The sequence below is a fragment of the Oncorhynchus clarkii genome, chromosome 32 (assembly GCF_045791955.1).
Source record: "Oncorhynchus clarkii lewisi isolate Uvic-CL-2024 chromosome 32, UVic_Ocla_1.0, whole genome shotgun sequence".
NCBI classification, from domain to species: Eukaryota; Metazoa; Chordata; class Actinopteri; order Salmoniformes; family Salmonidae; genus Oncorhynchus; species Oncorhynchus clarkii.
In genome coordinates this window covers 19774107-19797471 of record NC_092178.1, presented here as the reverse complement: position 1 = coordinate 19797471, position 23365 = coordinate 19774107, and the positions used below count along the sequence as shown (strand labels likewise).

The following is a 23365-nucleotide window of genomic DNA, read 5'->3' as shown; positions in this document are numbered from 1 at the left end:
GGTGCTTTAGTTGACCTGGGCTACAATAGGGTTGTGAGAATGCTACAGGCGATATAAGAGGGAAAACTTTTCCCGACTTCACTACAATCAGAAGAAATGTCTAGAAGTGCTTAGTAGGGTGGGTGGTATCCAGATTTCCATACCTTCCTACCGTACCTGTGCAATCCCAGGATATATGGTATTACCGGTAGTGCACAGAAGGGGCACTTTTTTTTTTTCAAACATAAAAAAAGTAACTTAAAAAAAAAATGCGAACAACTACTGAGGAATTCTCATAGAGGATGATAGGTAAATGCTAACGAGCACATGCAAGCAATTACTCTTAGGACAGACAACCCAGCTCATAAATGAATGCCATTATCTCAAAATCAGTTAGAAGCACCCACAAAACAAATATTATCTTCATCCAGGAATGGATTGTCTCTGCTGCTCTTACCAAGAAGCTTGATCTTGCAAGCTAACATTAGCCACTTAGCTAACATTAGCAAGTTAGCAAAACTCAGCTGGAGAGAATTTATTTGCCACATCTTAGATCGTTAACTTAATAGTTATAAGATATATAGCTGAATTTCATTCAAGTGTAACTTTCCCATTGAGCTTCTTTGTAAACAAACACACATGACTGGCTGAAACTGCTGTTTAGGGAAACTAGTACCGGTAAGCTTCATAAGGAAAAAGCTTCATAATGAAAAATGATCTAATGGGTGAAATGATGAACGTGATCTGCTTTATCTGTAACCTAGTGCACAAGTTGACTGCAGGTATTTATTTAAAAAGTACTAATATTCAAAACGTCACTTACCAGAATGCTAACAAAATGCTAACAAGTACTAAGAAATATTCATAGAGAATGCAAACTAAATGCTAAAGAGCACATTACGAACATTTTGCACAATTTGTACAAGTATACAAGCAACTCAAAAATGCTACTCAGTTTGCTGCAAGCACAAAACTAATATTAGCCAGAGAGGCTCTTGATCCAAAAGGGATCAAATAAATAAAATCTAATTTTATTGGTCACATACACATGGTTAGCAGATGTTATTGCGAGTGTAGCGAAATGCTTGCAAGATTCTTTGCTGTTACCAAGCGAATGCTTGATTTTGGAACAAGCTAATCACTTACCTAGATAGCTAACTAGCTACTAAATTAGCAAACCAAATGCACAAACGCAGAGCATTTAGCAGATTTTAGACAGCTAGAAAATATTTAGTTGTGAATTCCATACTGTAATTTGATCACCTGGCACATGCTGCATGACAGTGAGTGACTCACAAGGCTCCAGCCTCTCATAGTTGTGTGCTTGTAAACAAACACCACGTGACATGTGATTGGGGACTACCCTAAGATACATAATAACATGACAGGTAAAATTAAGAATGCAATGTTCTTTAAATCAAATCAAATCCAATGTTATTTGTCACATACACATGGTTAGCTTTATCTCCTAACGTTTTGCACAAGTTGACTGCAGGTACTGTATTTACTTAAAAAGTAGGTACAAATATTCAAATCTATTAAAAAACGTAAAATATATACTTTCAACGTTATTGACGGTATTAAGCGGTATTGAGAAACCGTCCTGTGGCATTTTCCAAATACCCCGTTATATGGTATACATGGTTTACCGTCCAAGCCTAGTGTTAAGAAAATATAACATTCTATTATCTGCTTACTGAGAACTGCACCTGGTTACCCCCTCTCAATGGCATGTGACAAAGCCCAATGTTTTTCCCAGATGTTCTCAACTATTCCAGTCTGCCTATCCTCACCCTAACCTCAGCTGTAGCCTTTGTTTTTCACTCAAGTGTGATTTGCAAGAATACTTGAAGTTCTATTACTCGGCATAAAATGGATGCGTCGTAGACAATGGAGGTGGATGATTTCTGGTGTCGCAACGACATGCGAGTTTTCTCAGAGGGGAAATGTGTCTGAGGCTGTGGTTTACACTCAGTTTCACACTGTAGCTGAAGCTGCAACGGCTCAGCTTTGTTCTGACTGGTTGGAAAATCATTACTTTGGTGTTGGTAGGAAGGCTAGAGCGCAAGTGTGATTTTACCTCCAGTGAGTTATCTTCGGGTGAATCTGAAACGTTTCGCAATGACATTTTCAATAGATTTTTGTGCAGATGGAATTTTGTGCAGATGGATTTTTGTGCAGATGGATTTTTTTGCAATTCTCCACTCTTTCGACGACTTTGCACGGTGGGTGCCAAATAATCTACAAAGACATTCTCTACAGAGACGTTCCGCAGATTTTCTGAAATGATCTCTTGAGGATGTGTGATTTTGTGTTAAATACGATAATTTGGCACAGTCCTCATATCCTTCTGGGTAGGACGTTGGAAAGAGAGAGAGTGGCAACTGGCAATCATAAAAAGCTCATAACCATTTAAATCATCAAGTAGGACAGAGGAAATTAAATGGGCAGGCCTGCCTTAAGGCGCTCTTAACTGTCTGAAAGTCCTTCACAGGAAAGTTCAAAAGCATCACTGGGCCAGAGCACATCTGCTAGCCTATAAACGTATGTGTGAGAAAGAATCAGCCTCCCACCAACACTATACTGCACTGTACACACGCGCATGCACGCAGAGGAAAAAGAGGGTTCACAAGCAGAAGGGATTTAATCACACCGCAAACCCTGTTAACAGAAGTATTGAGCAATGTGCCAGCATGCCTGTGCCTTTCCTGTTGCTAAATGCTGTATATTTTTAGTAGTGCATAGCCTTGGGGGTTGTTTGATCAGTTGGCTTTCCACTCACGGCCTGAGAGAGGAATGACTGTGCCCTCCTTACTGACAGACGAGGAGAGGCAAAGCCTAACTCTGGGTGTAACTCACTCCGTATAGGGCAGAAGGATTATGACATGGTCTGGAGTTAGCGAGATATTTTTAAAGGGATGCATGCATCAAAACGGCAACATTTGGTTTGTGGGCGACATGATGTAAACAATAATGTACTTTTAAAAAAAAATTACACCCTAACTTCTTCACAACCCCCTGTCTCTTTCTCTCTCTCTCTCTCTCTCTCTCTCTTCTCTCTCACTCTTTTTCTCCCAGCCCTCCCTCTCTCCCAGCCCTCTCTCCCTGTCCTAGCCATCCTCTCTCTTCCAGCCCGCCTCCCTAATTAAATATAATTAAATTCAAAGGGCATTATTGTCATGGGAAACATGTTTACATTGCCAAAGCAAGTGGAATAGATAATAAACAATCAGAAATTAACACTCACAAAAGTTTCAAAAGAGTAGAGACATTTCAAATGTTACATTTCTGGCCTCTCTCTCTCTCTCTCTCTCTCTCTCTCTCTCTCTCTCTCTCTCTCTTCAAGTCCACTCAATGAATACAAAATTACTTTATTGGCATGGGAAACATATGTTTACATTGTCAAAGCAAGTTAAATAAATAATAAACAAAAGTGAAATAAATAATAAAAAAAACGTTTCAAAGGAATAGAGACATTTCAAATGTCATATTATGGCTATGTACAGTGTTGTAATGATGTACAAATAGTTAAAGTACTAAAAGGAAAATAAATAAACATAAATATGGGTTGTATTTACAATGGTGTTTGTTCTTCACTTCACTTCACTTGTGGCAATAGGTCACACATCTTGCTGCTATCTTGCTACACTGTGGTATTTCACCCAACAGATATGGAAGTTTATCAAAATTGGATTTGTTTTCAAATTCTTTGTGGGTCTGTGTAATCTGAGGGAAATATGTGTCTCTAATATGGTTATGCAATTGGCAGGAGGTCAGGAACTGCAGCTCAGTTTCCACCTCATTTTGTGGGCAGTGTGCACATAGCCTGTCTTCTCTTGAACGCGAGGTCTGCCTATAGCACCCTCTCTCAATAGCAAGGCTATGCTCACTGAGTCTGTACATAGTCAAAGCTTTCCTTAATTTTGGGTCAGTCACAGTGGTCAGGTATTCTGCCACTGTGTACTCTCTGTTTAGGGCCAAATAGCATTCCAGTTTGCTCAGTTTTTTTGATAATTCTTTCCAATGTGTCAAGTAATTATCTTTCAGGTTTCTCATGATTTGGTTCGGTCTAATTGTGTTGCTATCCTCTCTCCCAGCCCTCTCTCTCTCCCTCTCTCCGTCCTCGGCCTGTTATCTGCAGCTTTTCTCCAGAGCGCGTGATCCCTGCCCCTTACTGGCAGCTTGGACCCTGTGATCACAGGAAGTGTAGGGGAAGCAGTTGTTCTCTGTTGTCTCCGGTTCCAGCGAGTGCTGATTGAGTGCAAAAAGGGCAGGTCATTCAGAAAGGGGGTCGCCCCTCCCCCTCTCAGACTGGAAGGGAAGCCGGTTGTGGGGGGCTGGAGGGGTGGGGGCAGTAGCAGCCCTGGGGGGAGGGGAGGATAAAGAGAGAAGGATAGAGAGAGGGAGGTGGCTGCAGTGTTTTAGTGTGATAGGTTTTTTTTTTTTCAATCACTTTTCTTACAGGTGGAAGATTCTTGAGAAACTCTTTGGACTGATCTTTACAGCTGTCCTAAACATATCCCTTTATTCAGACAACACTTGAGTTGTAAAGTTAAACCTGCATGGTGGGGAACACTGGAATCATATAGGCAACCTGTCTGTATGATGTCTGGCTTATGGATGAACATTATTTCATGGATAAAGGATCATGAGAAGCACAGAGAATAGGATGAAATCCGCAGTCAGCTCATGGGACGTTTAGCTCAACAAACAACCTGTTGCTATAAGAGATTTAGCTTGACAAACAACCTGTTGCTATAAGAGATTTAGCTTGACAAACAACCTGTTGCTATAAGAGATTTAGCTTGACAAACAACCTGTTGCTGTAAGAGATTTAGCTTGACAAACAACCTGTTGCTATAAGAGATTTAGCTTGACAAACAACCTGTTGCTGTAAGAGATTTAGCTTGACAGACAAACTGTTGCTATAAGAGATTTAGCTTGACAAACAACCTGTTGCTATAAGAGATTTAGCTTGACAAACAACCTGTTGCTATAAGAGATTTAGCTTGACAAACAACCTGTTCCCATACAAGATTTAGGTCCACAAACAACCTGTTGCTGTAAGAGATTTAGCTTGACAGACAAACTGTTGCTATAAGAGATTTAGCTTGACAAACAACCTGTTCCCATACAAGATTTAGGTCCACAAACAACCTGTTGCTATAAGAGATTTAGCTTGACAAACAACCTGTTGCTATAAGAGATTTAGCTTGACAAACAACCTGTTGCTATAAGAGATTTAGCTTGACAAACAACCTGTTCCCATACAAGATTTAGGTCCACAAACAACCTGTTGCTGTAAGAGATTTAGCTTGACAGACAAACTGTTGCTATAAGAGATTTAGCTTGACAAACAACCTGTTCCCATACAAGATTTAGGTCCACAAACAACCTGTTGCTGTAAGAGATTTAGCTTGACAGACAAACTGTTGCTATAAGAGATTTAGCTTGACAAACAACCTGTTCCCATACAAGATTTAGGTCCACAAACAACCTGTTGCTAGAAAATATTTTGTGCAGCACTGTTTTGAACCATAGCTTGTCAGATTTGTGAAATTAGGAACTTGATCTTGAACACTTTCATCATCAAATGGCATGCGTCTACATCCTTGTTTTGGCTGATTAAACATTACACACAAACAGTTGTCGTTTTACAACACAATCAAATGACAGTGGATGGAGCAACACTGCCTGACACTGCCTGACTGATAGTGTGAGAGCAAATCTAAATTGAAATGTTATCAGACCACAATTGTGTTGCAACATTAAATGGCTTAAATTACCCCACCACAGTAGTACATTTGACTGTGACCTGGGCCTGTCATAGTTTTCAAAGAAGTGAGGGAGAAGGAGGGTAAGAGGACCCCTAATCTTTGCCTGTATGCTGCCATGGGCACCGAGCACAGAGCTGAAACCCTTTGATGTGGAAGAAGTGTCCTCATGAATAAACATGACTCATCTTAGTAGTGTGACTCAGGAGAGGGGGAGAGAGAGAGAGGGAGAGAAAAGAGAAGGAGAGAATTGTGTTTGTTGTATTGTGTTGGGAAGACGTGGCACGTTAAAAAAGTCAGGGAGAGGCAGTTAGTCACGGCCCCTTCCTATTGAGTGTGTCGCCCTTTCATACCCCGCCACATGGAGAAAAATGGAGAACCCACCGTGGGGGATTATGGGAAAAGCTCTGTTCTATCTTCTCTCTCTCTCTCTCTCTCTCTCTCTCTCTCTCTCTCTCTCTCTCTCTCTTCCTATCTTCTCAGCATGCTGCAACTGCTCACGGCTTAAGGTGATGGGTAGGGCCTTACCCTGTCAGAGATTGTATTATGTGAATATGTGGATTTAGAGGCTGCCACTGCTTACCCAACCAGTTTTTCTCTCTAGTGTGTCGCGATGTGAAGAAACACTCACTACCAGGCAGCAGTCTTTTTCAGAGCAAACACTCAAAATGAATGCACCCTTTTGCTTTTTCATTCCAAATGAAAGAGATATATGGTGCTGTTTTAGATCAGCTAAGAACAACCTAAATGTTTTCAAGTTCAAATAACCTCACCATATGTTCATCATAGGACTCTATCACGTGCAGCAATTATCCATACTATTTACTGTAATATCCTAACATTAGTGATTGTGATTGTACATCTTTATTTCTATCTTTCAAACCAAAATGTAGAATTGTACAGTATTATTATTATATAAGGCAGCAGAACCAGTCTCTGGTGTTTTTGGGGGTTTCTTTTCAAATCCTCCCTGCTCAGGTCAGTCCAGCCAAAGCAGCCCCATCTCTGCAGTTTTAGAATTCAAAATGAGGCATAGCCTACAAATCAGAGTTCCGTACAACCCTGTCTATTCTCCTTCTACTCAATTTGAAGTGTAATAATCTGTGTAATATGGAGATTGCCGTTTCTGTACATCTGTAAAGCAGCGGATTTCAGAGAATCCCAGTCTCTTGCAAATACCACAGTGTTATCGCTGCTTCTGCTCTCTCTCTCTTTCTCTCTCTCTCTCTCTCTCTCTCTCTCTCTCTCTCTCTCTCTCTCTCTCTCTCCCTTTTGTCCATGAAGGGGAGGAGATTATCATGCTGTTCTATATCTTTTTGCTCTCTTTCTTTTTTCTCCCTTTACTTTGAGAATAAAGCCTGCTTCTTCAGGAGCCTGTCGAGCTAAAGGGACGCAGGAGTTATTTTGGTCTCCAAAAGATGTCTTTCACTGCTTGTTTACATCGGAAGGTGGAGTCGTCCCCCCCACCCCCGCCCACCCCCCTCCCCCTCTCTCCCGCAAGCAAGCTGCTGCTTATATTTTAAATCCCTCTCTTAATATCAAGACTTGGAAAGCAGAAAATGCTTTCTGCTAACTGTCCTCCCTTGCTGTCTTGCAACAAGCAGGAATCTTTCACCACCAAAGATGGCCTGGACTGCACAGACATGAGAAAGAAATGTCATGGTAGCTGTAGACAAAGGTTGATTTCGTTTTTTGATTTGCTCATGATAACACTAAAATGGGTTGAAATAGCAATAGTCATTTGATTCATTTTAAATGTAGAAATACATTTCCCAGACTTCATGAGGAAAATGAAATAGAATTTTAACACCTTCAGTTTGACGTAATGCCCTTGCATTACATTACATTACCCCATAGCATCTTCTAAAGGACTGGATTCTGATGTAACGGCAACACTGTCACTGCAATAGTGCTCCTTGATGGTGTTTTCAAGAGCAGAGATTGATTTAGGTCTATAAGCAGTCAGTACGTGTGAGCCTGCACAGATCAGCTTGGCTGGCTGAGGTGAAGTGGTGATGTTGGCATTCTATGGTGGAAGAACTCTCACCAACCAGCCAGCCGGCCAGCCAACCAGCCTGCCAACCAGCCTGCCAACCAGCCTGCCAACCAACCAGCCAGTCAGGCAGGCAGTGACTGCAGCAGCAGGCCTAGTGGATTAGAGCATTTCCACTCACACAACCCTGTGAAATACGCCTGGATTCTAACACAGTTCACAGCCTGAGATGAAGCAACTGTTAAAGCCCTGACCTAAGATGGTGTGTGTTTGTGTGTGTGTGTGTGTGTGTCGCCTCTCTAAGGGGAGGAATTTGTTGAATAGAACACATTTCAAGACAATCCTACAGTCCATTGGTTAGTGATACCACATTGACAATTATACTTATCCATGTATATCTGCACTAGGAAAGAAAGTGTTGTTCCAGTCATTTAGAATTCAAGTGTTCTGGATCTACTTCGGCGGAGGAAGGAGGGAAAGCATTACTATGAAACAGACAAGTCAGAGTACCTACAGTATCTTGTTTAGTAGTAATTCTTTTGTATGTGGAAGCTTGTTTTTAGCCTACGGTGGAATTAATGTGACACAAGGCAGCGCAGTAAGTGTGTGTTTCTCATAACAGGGGGGAGTCTGCGCCGGGACTGACGGTTTGACATTTAGTTTAATGATAATGAATTACACACACTCAATCCTGTGTGTTTTCCTATGTGTTTTCCATAGACCCTCCTCGCAGTTGTAGCATTACTCCTCCGACGGTAATGTGATTTATTCCTAATGTTGCAAATTAGATTAAAAGGCAAAAGAAAGACAGATTGGGGTCCGGCGTCTGGACCACATGCTCTGTGAGTCCTCATCTACTGCAAAGTCTGTGGCAGCAGTAACATCATCAATTATGATCAATTATGAAAATAAATATGAAGCAGAAAAGGCAGAATTAAAGAAGAAGAAAGAAGGCGAAAGGTGGGACATGGTATTCACACAGACCGTAGCGGGGGCCTGTCTCCATAGAGCTGCCTGCTGAATATACTGCCACAGAGAAGAAGAGAAAACCCTAACAGACTTAGACTGGTCAGGCAGTTTGTGAGCCAGCCAAGATAGATTTGTGTAATCTTTCGGATTTTCTCATATGGTCTCGTATCGCCCCCTTATTGAAATAGCAGGCCGCGGAGCTGGACTGAGTAGAAGCAAAAGCTTTAGGCCTGTCTGTCTGTCAAGATGGCTCTTATAAGAGCTGCTTTTCTGTTTCGTTTTCACTCCCTTCCCAGAGCTTATGAGACTCTGAGTTATTTAATTAGGGATGTGTTCATGTTCATATTTTGCCGGCCGGGCTCCCCGCTGAGACGGAAAGCAATCAGGATAGGTATTTTATTTCTTTATCACAGTGATTTAAGAAGCTGTAAAATGCAGGGAAGTGAAATGGGCCCTGTTGGTTGGTTGGTTGGTTGGTTGGTGGAGTAGGATAGGACTCTGGGAACTCAATTCTCTGCCTGGGTGATCTTAATGCTGGTTAAATTATGAATGGCGACAGACAGATTGGTAATGTAGTTTTAATAATCATTCCTCCTTTCCCTTCCTCCAGCTCAGCGGAGAGCAGGAATATTGGCCTGGGTTTGTCCCTGGGCCTTAGAGGGTCTACAGGGGGACTATGCGTAGGGTCTGGGGGGTCCGTCGGGGCCTTCCAGCTGTATATATGACCCCTGGTCATGTTTGGACCCCCTGTGGATGGTGCTGTTGTTCCGACCGAGACATGGTCAAAACCTGTTGGGAATTTAAAAAGAATATACAGTTGGTCTGGGTCTGTTTGAGACTGTGTCTAAATGTCTAACAGCTGTAAAGGTGTGTCCGGGGGAAAAAAAATCGTAAGTCTGTTACATTGATTCAAAGTACGTTTCAACAGATGTTTTGCACAGTATGCGTCCAATGTTTCAAGTTCACAGAACATAAGTAAGTTATAGGGCAAGAGCCTTTCTCCATTGTCTGTATCATTAAGCAGCTTGATGTACAAGTGCCCACGTTACATTTCAGCTATAGAGGTGTCCTTGAAGAGAACTGTTGTCCTGTAGCTCTGTAGGAAAGATGATGTTTAGAACCCCACAGGCGAGTCACAATGGACAGCTTTATTTTACAGTGTGGACTCGGGCTGAAAGCGAGAGAGAGAGAGTGTGAGTGTGTGTGTCTGTGTGTGTGTGTGTGAGAGGAGAATAAATGTGTGTGTGTGAGAGAAAGAGAGAAAACGTGTGTGAGAAAGAGAGAGAGAAAGAGAGAAATAGTATATTAGTGAGTGTGTGTGTGTGTGTGTGAGAGAGAGAGAGACAGAGAGAGAGAGAGAGGGGGGGAGAGAGAAATTGAGAGAACGGGGAGAGAGAGAGAGAGACAGTGAGAGCGAGAGAGAGAGAGACAGTGAGAGCGAGAGAGTGTGAGAGAGAGAGAGAGAGAGAGTAAATCTCAGTAAGACAAAAACAATGGTGTTACAAAAAAGGTCCAGTTCCCAGGACCACGAATATAAATTCCATCTAGACACCGTTGCCCTAGAGCACACACAAAACTACACATACTTCGGGCTAAATATCAGTGCCACACGTAACTTCCACAAAGCTGTGAATGATCTGAGAGACAAGGCAAGAAGGGACTTCTATGTCATCAAAAGGAACGTAAAATTTGACATACCAATTAGGATCTGGCTAAAAATACTTGAATAAGGTATAGAACCCATTGCCCTTTATGGTTGTGAGGTGGTCCGCTCACCAACCAAGAATTCACAAAATGGGACAAACACCAAATTGAGAACTGCATGCAAAATTCTACAAAAATATCCTCTGTGTACAACATAAAACACCAAATAATGCATGCAGAGCAGAATTAGGCCGATACCCGCTAATTATCAAAATCCAGAAAAGAGCCTAAATTCTACAACCACCTAAAAGGAAGAAATTCCCAAACCTTCCATAACAAAGCCATCACATACAGAGAAATAAACCTGGAGAAGAGTCCCCTGAGCAAGCTGGTCCTGGGGCTCTGTTCACTAACACAAACAGACCCAACCATATCATGAGAAAACAAAAAGGATAATTACTTGACACATTACAAAGAATTTACAAAAAACTGCACAAACTAGAATGCTATTTGGCCCTAAACAGAGAGTACACAGTGGCAGAATACCTGACCACTGTGACTGACCGAAAATTAAGGAAAGCTTTGACTATGTATGGACTCAGTGAGCCTTGCTATTGAGAAAGGCCGCAGGCAGACATGGCTCTCAAGAGAAGACAGGCTATGTGCACACTGCCCACAAAATGAGGTGGAAACTAAGCTGCACTTCCTAACCTGCCCAATGTATGACCATGTTAGAGACACATATTCCCCTCAGATTACACAGACCCACAAAATTCTAAAACAAATCCAAACTCCCATATTTCTTGGGTGAAATACCACAGTGTTGCCATCACAGCAGCAAGATGTGTGACCTGTTGCCACAAGAAAAGGGTAACCAGTGAAGAACAAACGCCATGGTAAATACAACCTATATTTATGTTTATATATTTTCCCTTTTGTTCTTTATCTATTTGCACATCATGACAACACTGTATATATACATAATATGACATTTTGACATGTCTTTATTATTTTGGAACTTTTGTAAGTGTAATGTTAATTGTTCATTTTTTTATATTTTTTTAAGTTTTGTTTATTATCGATTTCAATTTAAACATATGTTTCCCATGCCAATAAAGCCCCTTAAAATTAATTGAATTGAGGGAGAGAGAGAGAGGGAGACAGAGAGAGCGGGAGAGGGAGAGGTAATGAAACAGGACCTCCTAATTTAGTTTGACATTTAAGATGACATATTTTGAATCACGTTGCTTCCTTACAAATGAGCCTCTGTATCGTTGCGTTTGGCCTAATGTCTCTCTACTTCTGAGGTGTAACAGGAGACGACGCGGGGTTCACTCTCGCCCGCCTCTCCTCCGCTCGCAGCTCCGTCACTAACTGACTGACTGCCGGGGTTACTAGACATGCTATTGATTATAGCCCAGTGGACTGCAGAAAAGTACATTTGATGCGTCTGAAATGGAAGGTGTGAAATGGTTTCTCAATACAATGCAATTGTCCCGTACAATACAGTTTTACCTTACAATTAAAAAAAAAATCTTCGGGGGGCTTCTGTGGCGATATTTCTGTGAAATATTATTACATTTGTATGATAATCGTCTGGGAGTAAGATTGAAGTTCTGTGGGTGATCTTGCCATTTTCATGGGTTGTTGGAATGGGGTGTTATAATCTCAATTAGCGGGTTGAATGGGAATACGATCACACCTTTGTGTTCAGAATAGGTCATCTGCCAGAAGCCTCTTTTCTTCCTATCTGCTATCTTAATGTTTGTGTCCTAAATGGCACCCTATTCTCTACATAGTGAACTACTTTTGACCAGCGCCCCATGGACCCTGGTCAAACATAGTGCGCTAAATAGGGAATAGGGTGCCATTTGGGATGCCGTCTTCTGAAAGACCTGTCATGGAAAGGGTTGGGGCAGGAGTGTCAGTCTCGTTCATCAGGCTTTAAACTGATGGAGCCTCTGAGAGTTGACTTAACAACACTATCTCGCTATATAAGTCCTTGTACTGTTTGTTCATGCTGTACATATTACTGTTTGCATATTTCTTTCTTGCTGTCTTAATTGCATAACATGTTGACTAGTGTGGTGTGATGAGAAACAGACTTGAGTGAACTGTGTCGTTTCAACCAGTTTTGAACCGCTGGGTAGCTTTTCCATGCACTGGTAAACAGGCCTATGTTTGGTTTTCTGAAAACTTTTTCTATGGCATTTAATCACTGTTGACCCGCAGGACCTCTATACTATGTGGTTGCAGCAGAACTCATGGCACCACCTCAGCCAAGGTAGAGATTAGAAAACACGAGAGGAAAAACCTGGAGCCATAGCCCATACCTACTGCTTTATTCAGGCCCTGAACCTGGAGCCACAGCCCATACCTACTGCTCTGTATTCAGGCCCTGAACCTGGAGCCATAGCCCATACCTACTGCTGTATTCAGGCCCTGAATCTGGAGCCACAGTCCATACCTACTGCTGTATTCAGGCCCTGAATCTGGAGCCACAGCCCATACCTACTGCTGTATTCAGGCCCTGAACCTGGAGCCACAGCCCATACCTACTGCTCTGTATTCAGGCCCTGAACCTGGAGCCATAGCCCATACCTACTGCTGTATTCAGGCCCTGAACCTGGAGCCACAGTCCATACCTACAGCTCTGTATTCAGGCCCTGAACCTGGAGTCACAGCTCATACCTACTGATCTGTCGTCATGCCCTGAACCTGGAACCATAGCCCATACCTACTGCTCTATATTCAGGTTCTGAACCTGAATCAACGGCCCATACCTACTGCTCTGTATTCAGGTTGTGAACCTGAATCAACAGCCAATACCTACTGCTCTGTATTCAGGTTCTGAACCTGAATCAACAGCCCATACCTACTGCTCTCTATTCAGGTTCTGAACCTGAATCAACAGCCCATACCTACTGCTCTGTATTCAGGTTCTGAACCTGAATCAACAGCCCATACCTACTGCTCTGTATTCAGGTTCTGAACCTGAATCAACAGCCCATACCTACTGCTCTGTATTCAGGTTCTGAACCTGAATCAACAGCCCATACCTACTGCTCTGTATTCAGGTTCTGAACTGTCCATTCCTCCACACTTTTTTAATGATAACATTTATTGTTGTCTCTTCTGCATAAGGCATATTGTACTTCATCTTGTAAGTGCTTGAGGTAGGCACAATAACAGACAAGGAGCACCATAATATAGGAAAATAAAGGGTCGTGGTGGGGGTGAAAGGAGGTAAGGGGGGAAGAAAAGGTTGATGTGAATTGCCTGGTACAGTAGGAACAGTGCAGATGGCTGGGAGCAATACGAGACCATTATTATGTCTTTTGATGGGGAATTGGAATGGTAATGTCCTGCCCATTCCCCTGAAGTTTTAATGTAATTGTACGGCATATAAGGAATAAAAAACTTTTCTCTTTTATGAGTCGGGAGACATTTCATGCTAAATCGCCCTCCTGTGGTGAGGAACTCTAGCTGGGTATAGAACGACTGTAGCTCTGCTCATGCTGCTTCCCAGTGACATTACGAAAGAGACAGACGCAGTTCTTCTGGGCCAGGTAATGAACATTGCTTCAGAAGATTATTTTGTCTGAGATGTGATTAAGGATGAATTCACATTTTTTTGAAGGGTTTACATTAATTCAAAGTTCATTAAATGTAAAAATCCCAAAGATTCTTCTACTCCGCGTGGGGGTGGGATTTGATGGACTATTTTGTTTACCCACTAGGTCTCTCTGGTATTCTTCTGAACACATTCTTCTGAACACTCTAACATTGACTTGTTGTTGAATGCTAATACTGTTGCTTGAAGACCTATTTACCCCTTCTTGTTCAAGCTGGTCGGGTAAATGCTCTGTCTTGTGTAGTAGTTTTGAGTTAGTCTTTGGGCTAATTTTAGGAGAGGTTAATGAAGCCATTTCAAGGGGTGTGATTCGATAATGAGGCCTTGTTGGAAAAGTGTTTCCAATCTCTGGGACAAATTTACACAATCCCCTCAGTTTTCAGCCCAGTTTAATTTAAACTCTCGTAAGTGTTATTTTTCAGGGTCAGAGTCTGTCGGCTGCGGATTGTAACACATTTATTAACTATGTGTTTTTTGTGCATTGAAGTCGTAGACCCAGAGAACAAGTTCAAAAGAATGCCTTTAAAACACCAGGCCAGTTATTCATTGTTTCATTGTTGATTAATCATGAGTTAATTCATTTATTTTGATTCATAACATGCTTTGTGGTTGTAAAATTCCACTTTGGCCAGAGGGATGGGAGCTAACCAACAGTGACTTGGTAATGATAGAAACAGGGTGTGGTGACTGTTGAGATTTCGGTTGCAGATTACATTTTTCCTACGGCTTTTACGAACACGGGTGAAGGCGTTGCCCCTTACAAACATAAATTGCTTTATTTAATACCCATTTGCTTTACAACCTACATTAGGAAACTACTCTCCATATTTTTCACTGGAGAAGAAATGAGACTGGGATTATGAGAAATTCTTAGCACTCTGGATGGAGAAAATTGGGGTTTAGTGAATTAATACACACTCACACACGCACACACACACGCACACGCACACGCACACACACACACTGAAATAAACTCTGAAAATTGCTCTCATGCTGATCCCCTCCATCCCCTCCCTCCATCCAAATTTAATTCAGTTTGTGCTGCAGCAATGCCGACTAAATGGTTTATTTTATTTTGAGTGCAATTTCGTACCCATTGTATGCTTGACATAAACATGGACAAATGATTTTGTTGAACATTGACTGTAATTCAACTCTATAATCAGTTTATACATTCCAATTTCATTCCTTCTAACTTAATACTCAACTACTTTCACAGCCACTTCACAACCCTTATCAGTAACTATAGGCACAGATTGTATTTATCAAAATGCCATCAACAAAACTCAGCGTCTGGCGTCGTTACTACTTATAGAGCATGAGTTCTGTTTATGGCCCAGAGCTGAACGGCCACCATTGTTTTAAGTACAAAAAATACCTTCTTTTTTAGCTTTTTTGTATTTAATGGAGGAACTCTTGAATGTTTTATTTACTGATTGTGTGAGAGAGAGAGACGTGAAAAAAATAGAACCACCATGGTCTCCATCTTATTTGATACAGTGTCCATCTTATTTGATACAGTGTCCATCTTATTTGATACAGTGTCCATCTTATTTGATACAGCCTCCATCTTATTTGATACAGCCTCCATCTTATTTGATACAGTCTCCATCTTATTTGGTACAGTCTCCATCATATTTGATACAGTCTCCATCTTGTTTGATACAGTCTCCATCTTGTTTGATACAGTCTCCATCTTATTTGATACAGCCTCCATCTTATTTGATACAGCCTCCATCTTATTTGATACAGTCTCCATCTTATTTGGTACAGTCTCCATCTTGTTTGATACAGTCTCCATCTTGTTTGGTACAGTCTCCATCTTGTTTGGTACAGTCTCCATCTTGTTTGATACAGTCTCCATCTTGTTTGGTACAGTCTCCATCTTATTTGGTACAGTCTCCATCTTGTTTGATACAGTCTCCATCTAGTTTGGTACAGTCTCCATCTTATTTGGTACAGTCTCCATCTTATTTGGTACAGTCTCCATCTTATTTGATACAGTCTCCGTCTTATTTGATCCAAACTTCGATTGAAGTGGTTCTTGAAAAGAGACTTATTCATTTTCCCTCATTCCTCTATCCATGTGTTTAATATACTGTACTTATTCCTCAATGAAGCGTGACACTAAAACATTTCTCTCGTCTGTCTGTGTGTGCTGCTTGCAGATATGGTGAGGAAAAAGAACCCCCCTTTGAGAAGCTTCGGTGGTGAGGAGGAAGGAGAAGGAGAGACTCTGGCCTCGGAGGCCACTGGGCCGGATAGCGAGGACAGTGCGGGGAGCCAGGCCTCAGAGCCTAACGGTGCCGACGGGCTGCTGCCAGCCGAACCAGGCCGGGCCCACGTGCCGGTGACAGACGATCAGGAGGACCCCTCCTCCTCCCCTGGCTCTGTCTCAGGCTCCATCGAACAGGATGGAGGAGGAGGGAGGGGGGATGGAGGAGCAGGAACAGTGCCGACAGTCGGCAGCGACACGCCTGGCTTTAATTACCCCAGCCACAAGAAGGGAGGAAATGTAGCGTCCTTCCCCTGCCATGAGGTGACAGACTCAGATCTGCCGGCGCTCCCATCCCGGGCCCAGCCCGATGGGGCTGTGTCTCTGTCTCCGCTCAGATCAGAACCAGATGAGGGGGGAGGGGGTCAGGCACGCAGCCCGGCTGGGGAGCTGCTGCTGGAGGAGAGGGGGGAGGCCGGGGAGGGAGGAGGGGGAGAAAGGGTGGGTGTCAGGGAGGGACTGCTGCTGCTGGGTGCCCAGGGAAGGGGCTACAGCAGTGCCAGCGGCGTCATCGTCCAGGGCGTCACCCGTAACGGCGAGGACAGGGACCCCTCCTACAGCCCCACAGGAGGTCTCTCAGGTCACCAGGATGGTATGGATAGCTCTGGATACCCTTTGCTACGCCCTCTCCACCCACACAGGGGAGTAGGTGAGGGGGCCGAGGACACCATGCCCAGTCCCCTGGGGCCCGAGACAGGGGTAGCCCCTCCTTCCTCTCCCAAATTGCAGGACTTCAAGTGCAACATCTGTGGGTATGGTTACTATGGGAACGACCCCACGGACCTGATCAAACACTTCCGGAAGTACCACCTGGGCCTGCACAACCGCACGCGGCAGGACGCGGAGCTGGACACTAAGATACTGGCCCTGCACAACATGGTGGGCTTCTCCCCACAGAGCCTCCACGCCAAAGACGCTACACGGCCCCCGTCCCACGCTGCCCTGACCGGAGTGCTACAGGATGCCGCAGGGTCCACACGGTTGTTACTCAACGGCACCTACGACGTACAGGTACATATGCTCTGCACACCATTTTGTATCAACTCTTTGTATAATTTTAATAACCAGAGAAACTCAAAGTATCAGAATGCCCGTCAGTAGTACTGTATAATGGTAGAGTCCCTGCCCGACTAGATGCCCAGGCGTAGCATTGCATCAACCAATTGTTACCTGACACATCATCGACTGTGCAGCCGGGAATCAGATTGCTGTATCATATGATGTGGTTAGCTTATATGTAAAATATTTATCCATGCGTTGTGTATCTGGCAATGTAGTCAGACAGGAACTCAACCATTCTCTGCATTGAGACCCAGGCCAGCCATGGTTTGAGACTTGTCTCTTAGTGGGACACTTGAGTCATCAGAGTGACTGGGTCAACGGAGAGAGGCCTCATGGGAACTGTAGTCTGTTTTATCACTGTCATAAATACATCTCAACTTGAAACATTACATTCATGGACTACAGTTTAGCCGTTAGTTTAAAGCTGCAAGATGTAACTTTTTGGGCCACCTGACCAAATTCATATAGAAATGTGAGTTATAGATATGTCATTCTCATTGAATGCAAGTCTAAGAAGCAGTAGATATGTTCTATGTGCGCTATTTCTATGCTCCCCGTTCTTTAGATTTTGTTACTATTGGTTTTGTACACCAGCTTCAAACAGCGGAAAATATTATATTTTTGGTTATTGAAAAGCTGCTTCACTGTGGTTTAGATGGTACAATGATTCTCTACAATATGCATTGCTTGCTTGTCACAAACTGAAATTAGACTAACTATTTGATTTTTAGCAAGCAGGACATTGTGGAGCGATTTCTGAATATTTACCTTTAATATCCATGAAAACGCCTGCCAAACATATATTGCACACATGGACCATACAGTACCCCCACTGTTTGGGAGTTTGAAACATATTATCTAATATCTCCAAAAGAAAAGAGCCATACGTGACTCGGTGCTATTACCAACCTCTAGTTTGAAAGATATTTCTTAGTAATCGTTGTCTCACTATCCATATCAATTGGATGTCACCGGGTTTGAATATTGTCACTATGAAATAAAAAAATAAAAAAGTAGAATCAAAAACACTATTCTGTATTCATCCCCTAGTGGAATTTTCCATGTGGTAATAGCGAAGGCTGCTCATTTGTCATTACCCAATGAAAAGGGGGGAAAGAGTGTAGGGAAAGGAGAGGGAGCCAGTGAAAACAGGCAACTCGATTTATTTTAAACGAGGGGTAATGAACAGATGTCAGAGCCATTTATCTGCACAGCTTTCGCTGCATGCGGTTTCTCCCTCAACTTCAACAATGTCATGTTTACAATTCGAGTGGCGTATTTAACTCCAGTGTTCCTTAAAAATGAGGTGCCTTTGGCCCGGGGTCTGGGCCTCTAAATGCCATATCATACAGCAGGAAGGGCTATTTGTCCTTTAAGCCCACCAAGGATTGTAATTACCTCTAAATTAGTTTTCCCCCTTAAAAAGGTCTGACTGTCTCCGACAGCTCACTAAGGGCTGATGCATTGATGTGGCTGTCACCTTTTCTACTTTCTCTCTAACACTCATCTGGTGTGTGTGTGTGTGTGTGTGTGTGTGTGTGTGTGTGTGTGTGTGTGTGTGTGTGTGTGTGTGTGTGAAGAAAATTCCCCCCAAAATTACTGACTTGTCTATCAAGTTTTTGTGTGTGAGTTGGCATGTGCTTCTGTCTCTGTGTGTGAGGGGTGTCAGAATGTGTGTATATGTGTCTGTGGGAGAACAATTCTGGTCAATGCCAGACTTGTGTGGTGTCTCATACAGACTTTTTGCATATTGTTATTTTTGGGAAAGTTTTGAGTTCCCCAGGAATTCACACCCTTACTGTTCCACACCCAAGTGAATGTTATGGATGGGCATTCATGTTTAGTCTACTGCACATGTTCACATACAGTATGTAGGATCTTAATTTGAGCCAGTCTGCTACAGCAGGAAAATTCCTCTGCAGCAACAGGAAATGCAAATTATTATGTGGATTATAATTAATGGACATTTTTTTGTATGGCTTGATACATTTTTCATTAGAGCAAAATGTGGTAGCTACTGACTTAAGATCATACATCTGTAGTCTTACTGCATTAAGAAGGCAGTGAAAAGTAGACTTTATAGTTGCAGGATTATGAACGAACATGGTGCATTCAATTATTTCAATTGTTTCACAAGCCCCATATTTTCCCACTTCAAATCCCCAAACTTGATTAAAATACACAAAAATGAAAATACATTTCATTCCATAGTAGACATGTTCTGGTATTACAGTGTATTTATTTTATTGCTCATATTTCAGAGGACGTTTCACTTGACTGACTGGAGCGGTCATATAATAAATGGTGTATGTAGCTAGTCTCTTCAGGCAGTTTTAGGAGCGACCGACTCTGTTTCAGTCATTACATATCGTCTAGAAAGTGACGTCAGGCTGCTTTAAACCACATGAGGATCGAGACCTCCCACTTATACACACTGGATAGTCTACCAATTACAAAACCTCTCTGGCTCCGGGATATTTCACACAGCCGCCCTTATGTTTTCGATTTGAGACGCTTTGTTGCAGACTTCGAGGTCAAGGTGCGTAGGATGTTGAAATTCAGGGAACATGTTTGACTGCAAGGTTGGTTTGGTTTGTTGCGTTTACTAGACAACAACCTTGACGGCTGATCCCTGCGAGGCACTCTCGATGTTCACGCCTGCAGAACCATTTTCATGCTTTTTGGAAATAGAGGGTGGATTTGTTGTGTATTATTAGGGAACAGGTGTTTCTTTAGCAGTATTCAGATATAAACCCCTTCTTTCTACCATACTGCTTCTGGTTGGCTGTATTGTCAACTTGAGCATCAAAACAATCTCAGTTTGCCATTTCCCTTGTTGAATAAAACGAGGGAACTCATTTGTAACAAAGCGTAATAGACTGCATTGTTATACAGTGTGTATTACCATATAAATGAGCTGCAGTTATCGCAGGTGTTCAAGTTCTATCGACTCTTCACATCGACTACATCTGCTCAATTCAATTCCTCTTCACTTTATCATTGAATCGCTGGTCATGGAATTGTGACATCTGATAAACCATTCTAAACTGAGCTCACCTCTGTGTAGATATAGATTATAAGCTGTTCTCTTTATTCCTGGTCTTTCTGTGATGAGTCTGGGTTGGTGTTGTCAGGATGGTTTTTCTCCTGTGTCTGTGTGTAGGACTGACTGACTCACGTATTGCTCTGGGTTTATTTTGTATATCTTTATTATTTTCACAGATGAAAAAATATATGATGAGGGTTAAAAGAGAAATTAGAAGTGCATGGGGATTGTAAATCACCTTCCCCTTTCACATATTTATCAACAAATAAAGAGTAGGATTGTGATAAATAATTGTTGCAAATAAAACTAAGGAAAATAAAATATAAGATTCAGGTAAATCAGCGGAAGAAAAAATACATTGAAGCGAAATGCATAATCAACATGAGTTGATGTCTCTTCCTCTTCTTCATTGTGTTCCAGGTGACGCTGGGAGGCACCTTCATTGGGATCGGGAGGAAGACTCCGGACTGTCAGGGAAACACCAAGTACTTCCGCTGCAAGTTCTGTAACTTCACCTACATGGGCAGCTCCTCCTTGGAGCTGGAGCAGCACTTTCTGTCTGCCCACCCGAACAAGATGAAGTCCCACCCCCCACAGCTGCCCAATGACGACAAGCCCTCGGACAGGAGGGGGAACTGTGTGACACGGGGCGGTGGTGCAGAGGGGGCGGAACCGGGAAAGTGGGCGGACCGGGTGGCGGTCCGTGCGGAGGACGACTCGGTGGCTGGCTACTCTGTTCCCATCCGCGCCACCGACTCCCCTGGCTGGACGGGTACCGACGGCGGCGCCACAGCGGCGGACTATTACTGGTGTAAGTACTGCAGCTTCAGTTGTGAGTCGCCCAGCTCACAACGCCTCCTGGAGCACTACGAGAAGAGACACAACCAGCCTGGGGGAGGAGGGACCAGGGAGGGCAGCCCAGCCGAGAGGGAACGAGGGAGCAGCAAGGCCAGGGACAGAGAGAGAGACCCTGATCGAGACCTGACCCCCCACAGCCGGAGGAAAGACAAGACAGGAATGGGTGGCACAACGGGGGCAACAGACCCAGAGACGGTGGTGACCAGCTACAACTGCCAGTTCTGTGACTTCCGCTACTCCATGAACCACGGGCCTGAGGTTATTGTGGTAGCGCCTCTGCTCCGCCACTACCAGCAGGCCCACAGCATCCATAAGTGCACCATCAAGCACTGCCCGTTCTGCCCGCGTGGCCTCTGCAGCCCCGAGAAGCACCTGGGGGAGATTTCCTACCCGTTCGCCTGCAGGAAGAGTGCCTGCTCCCACTGTGCCCGCCTCCTACTCCAGCTGTCTCCCCAGGACATCTCCCCGTCCCCCAGGCCCAGTGTCACCCACCTGTGTGACCAGTGTCCCTATGCCACCAGCGACATCGACCTGCTCCTGCTGCACTACGACAGCGCCCATGCCACCCATGGCGTGCTGGAGGTCAAGCCCGAGGAGGAGGGCGCAGAGACGGGGAGGATCTCGGCCCCCAAGGGCCCTCACGGAGAGCACTCATGCACCAAGTGCCATTTCATCACAGATGTGGAGGAGGATATCTTCCGTCACTACAGGTGAGTAGTGGGAAGTTGAGTCTATTTGCAGACGTTGCTGACATGCTGTAGTTAGTCGACCAGTCAATTAGTTAAGGTTTGGTTCAGCTTCGCATTGTAAACCTGATTTTCATTGATAAAAATTAGTGTGGTATCATGTCCAGCTAGTGTAAGCATTGTTGACATGGTTCTTAATTCAACTTTGGGTTATGAGATGATCTGTTGTGACTTTGAAGTAAATCCAGGTTTGCTCATAATGAGCAGCAGATTTGCGCTGACACACACAGTACATGTAGTTAATCAACTTTAGGGAATCGATAGTGAAATGTTAAAAGTCAAGTAATTCAATAACCCCTTTGTGGGCTTAGATTTAGTCTGGCCTTTGCCAGGTGTGTGTGTATGTGTGTATGCATGTGTGTATGTATGTGTGAGTGTCTCTGTGCTGCCTTCCTGTGTGCCTGTGTATCGGGGTGGGTTATGGAAAATACTCTGCAACTGAACCATATAATAGATAACTGAGCCACTGAAATCACTCTATTACCTTCTATTACACATCCACATAAGATATGAATTACAGAGCATTTTTCCTTTTCAGATCAGCGGCCTGTTTAGATTCGGCTGTTTGGGAATGTATCGATAGAAGCGAGTCTTGTGCAGTAGCTCGATCCATATGTCTGCTTGAAGCCTTTACAGACGCAGTGCCAGAGCGCTGACAAATCAATTGTGGTAAATCTAATAGAAGTGCAATGCAGGAAATGTAAAACTTGTATTTCAGGTTTTAAAAGGCTTCTGATGTTTGTAATTTCCACTTTGAAATTACCGACTTGATTTTCCCTTCACGAAAAATGTATCAACCCGTACAAAAATGTTCATTAATTATAATCCACATAATAATTCACATTTCCTGTTGATCACTTGTTGGAGGCTTAATTTCTATAATACTTATAAAATGCTCACCGCTCTAGGCTAAGTGTTAAAGGTTGAAACAAAACAGCTAATAGGGCCACCCTCAGTGTGTGAGAAACAGGGTCTTTCTTGAGTGTGTGTGTGATGTCCATCATGATCTGTAGACCCTGGAAGGTTTGTTCAGGTGGGCTCGGAGGGGCTCTGTTTCCAGACCCTGATGTTACTGTGTGTGTGTCTGTCTGTGTGCCTGCTGAATAAGGTGCTTTTTGTATTCAGGCCTCATAGCCCCAATGCACAGAGGAGAGAGCAGAAATCAGACCTGCTTCTGCTGGGGTTCCCAGGAGATACCCCGCCTCAAACACTGTGTGTGTGTATGTGTGGGTGTGTGTGTGTGTGTGTGTGTGTGTGTGTGTGTGTGTGTGTGTCTGTGTGTGTGTGTGTGTGTGTGTTTATGTGTGTGTGTGTGTGTGTGTGTGTGTGTGTGTGTGTGTGTGTGTGTGTGTGTGTGTGTGTGTGTGTGCGCGCGGGATGGAATC

At 43.4% G+C, this 23365-nt stretch overlaps 1 protein-coding gene across 1 annotated transcript in view; it reads left to right on the top strand.

Annotated features, from left to right (window-relative positions):
• The window catches only part of LOC139392272 (trichorhinophalangeal syndrome I), a 236161-nt gene that overhangs the window by 22781 nt on the left and 190015 nt on the right, over window positions 1-23365 (top strand). The window contains exons 3-4 of the mRNA XM_071140139.1: window positions 16162-17279; window positions 20797-21944. Coding sequence (XP_070996240.1) covers window positions 16162-17279; window positions 20797-21944 — 2266 coding nt within the window. The remainder of the gene's footprint in view (window positions 1-16161; window positions 17280-20796; window positions 21945-23365) is intronic.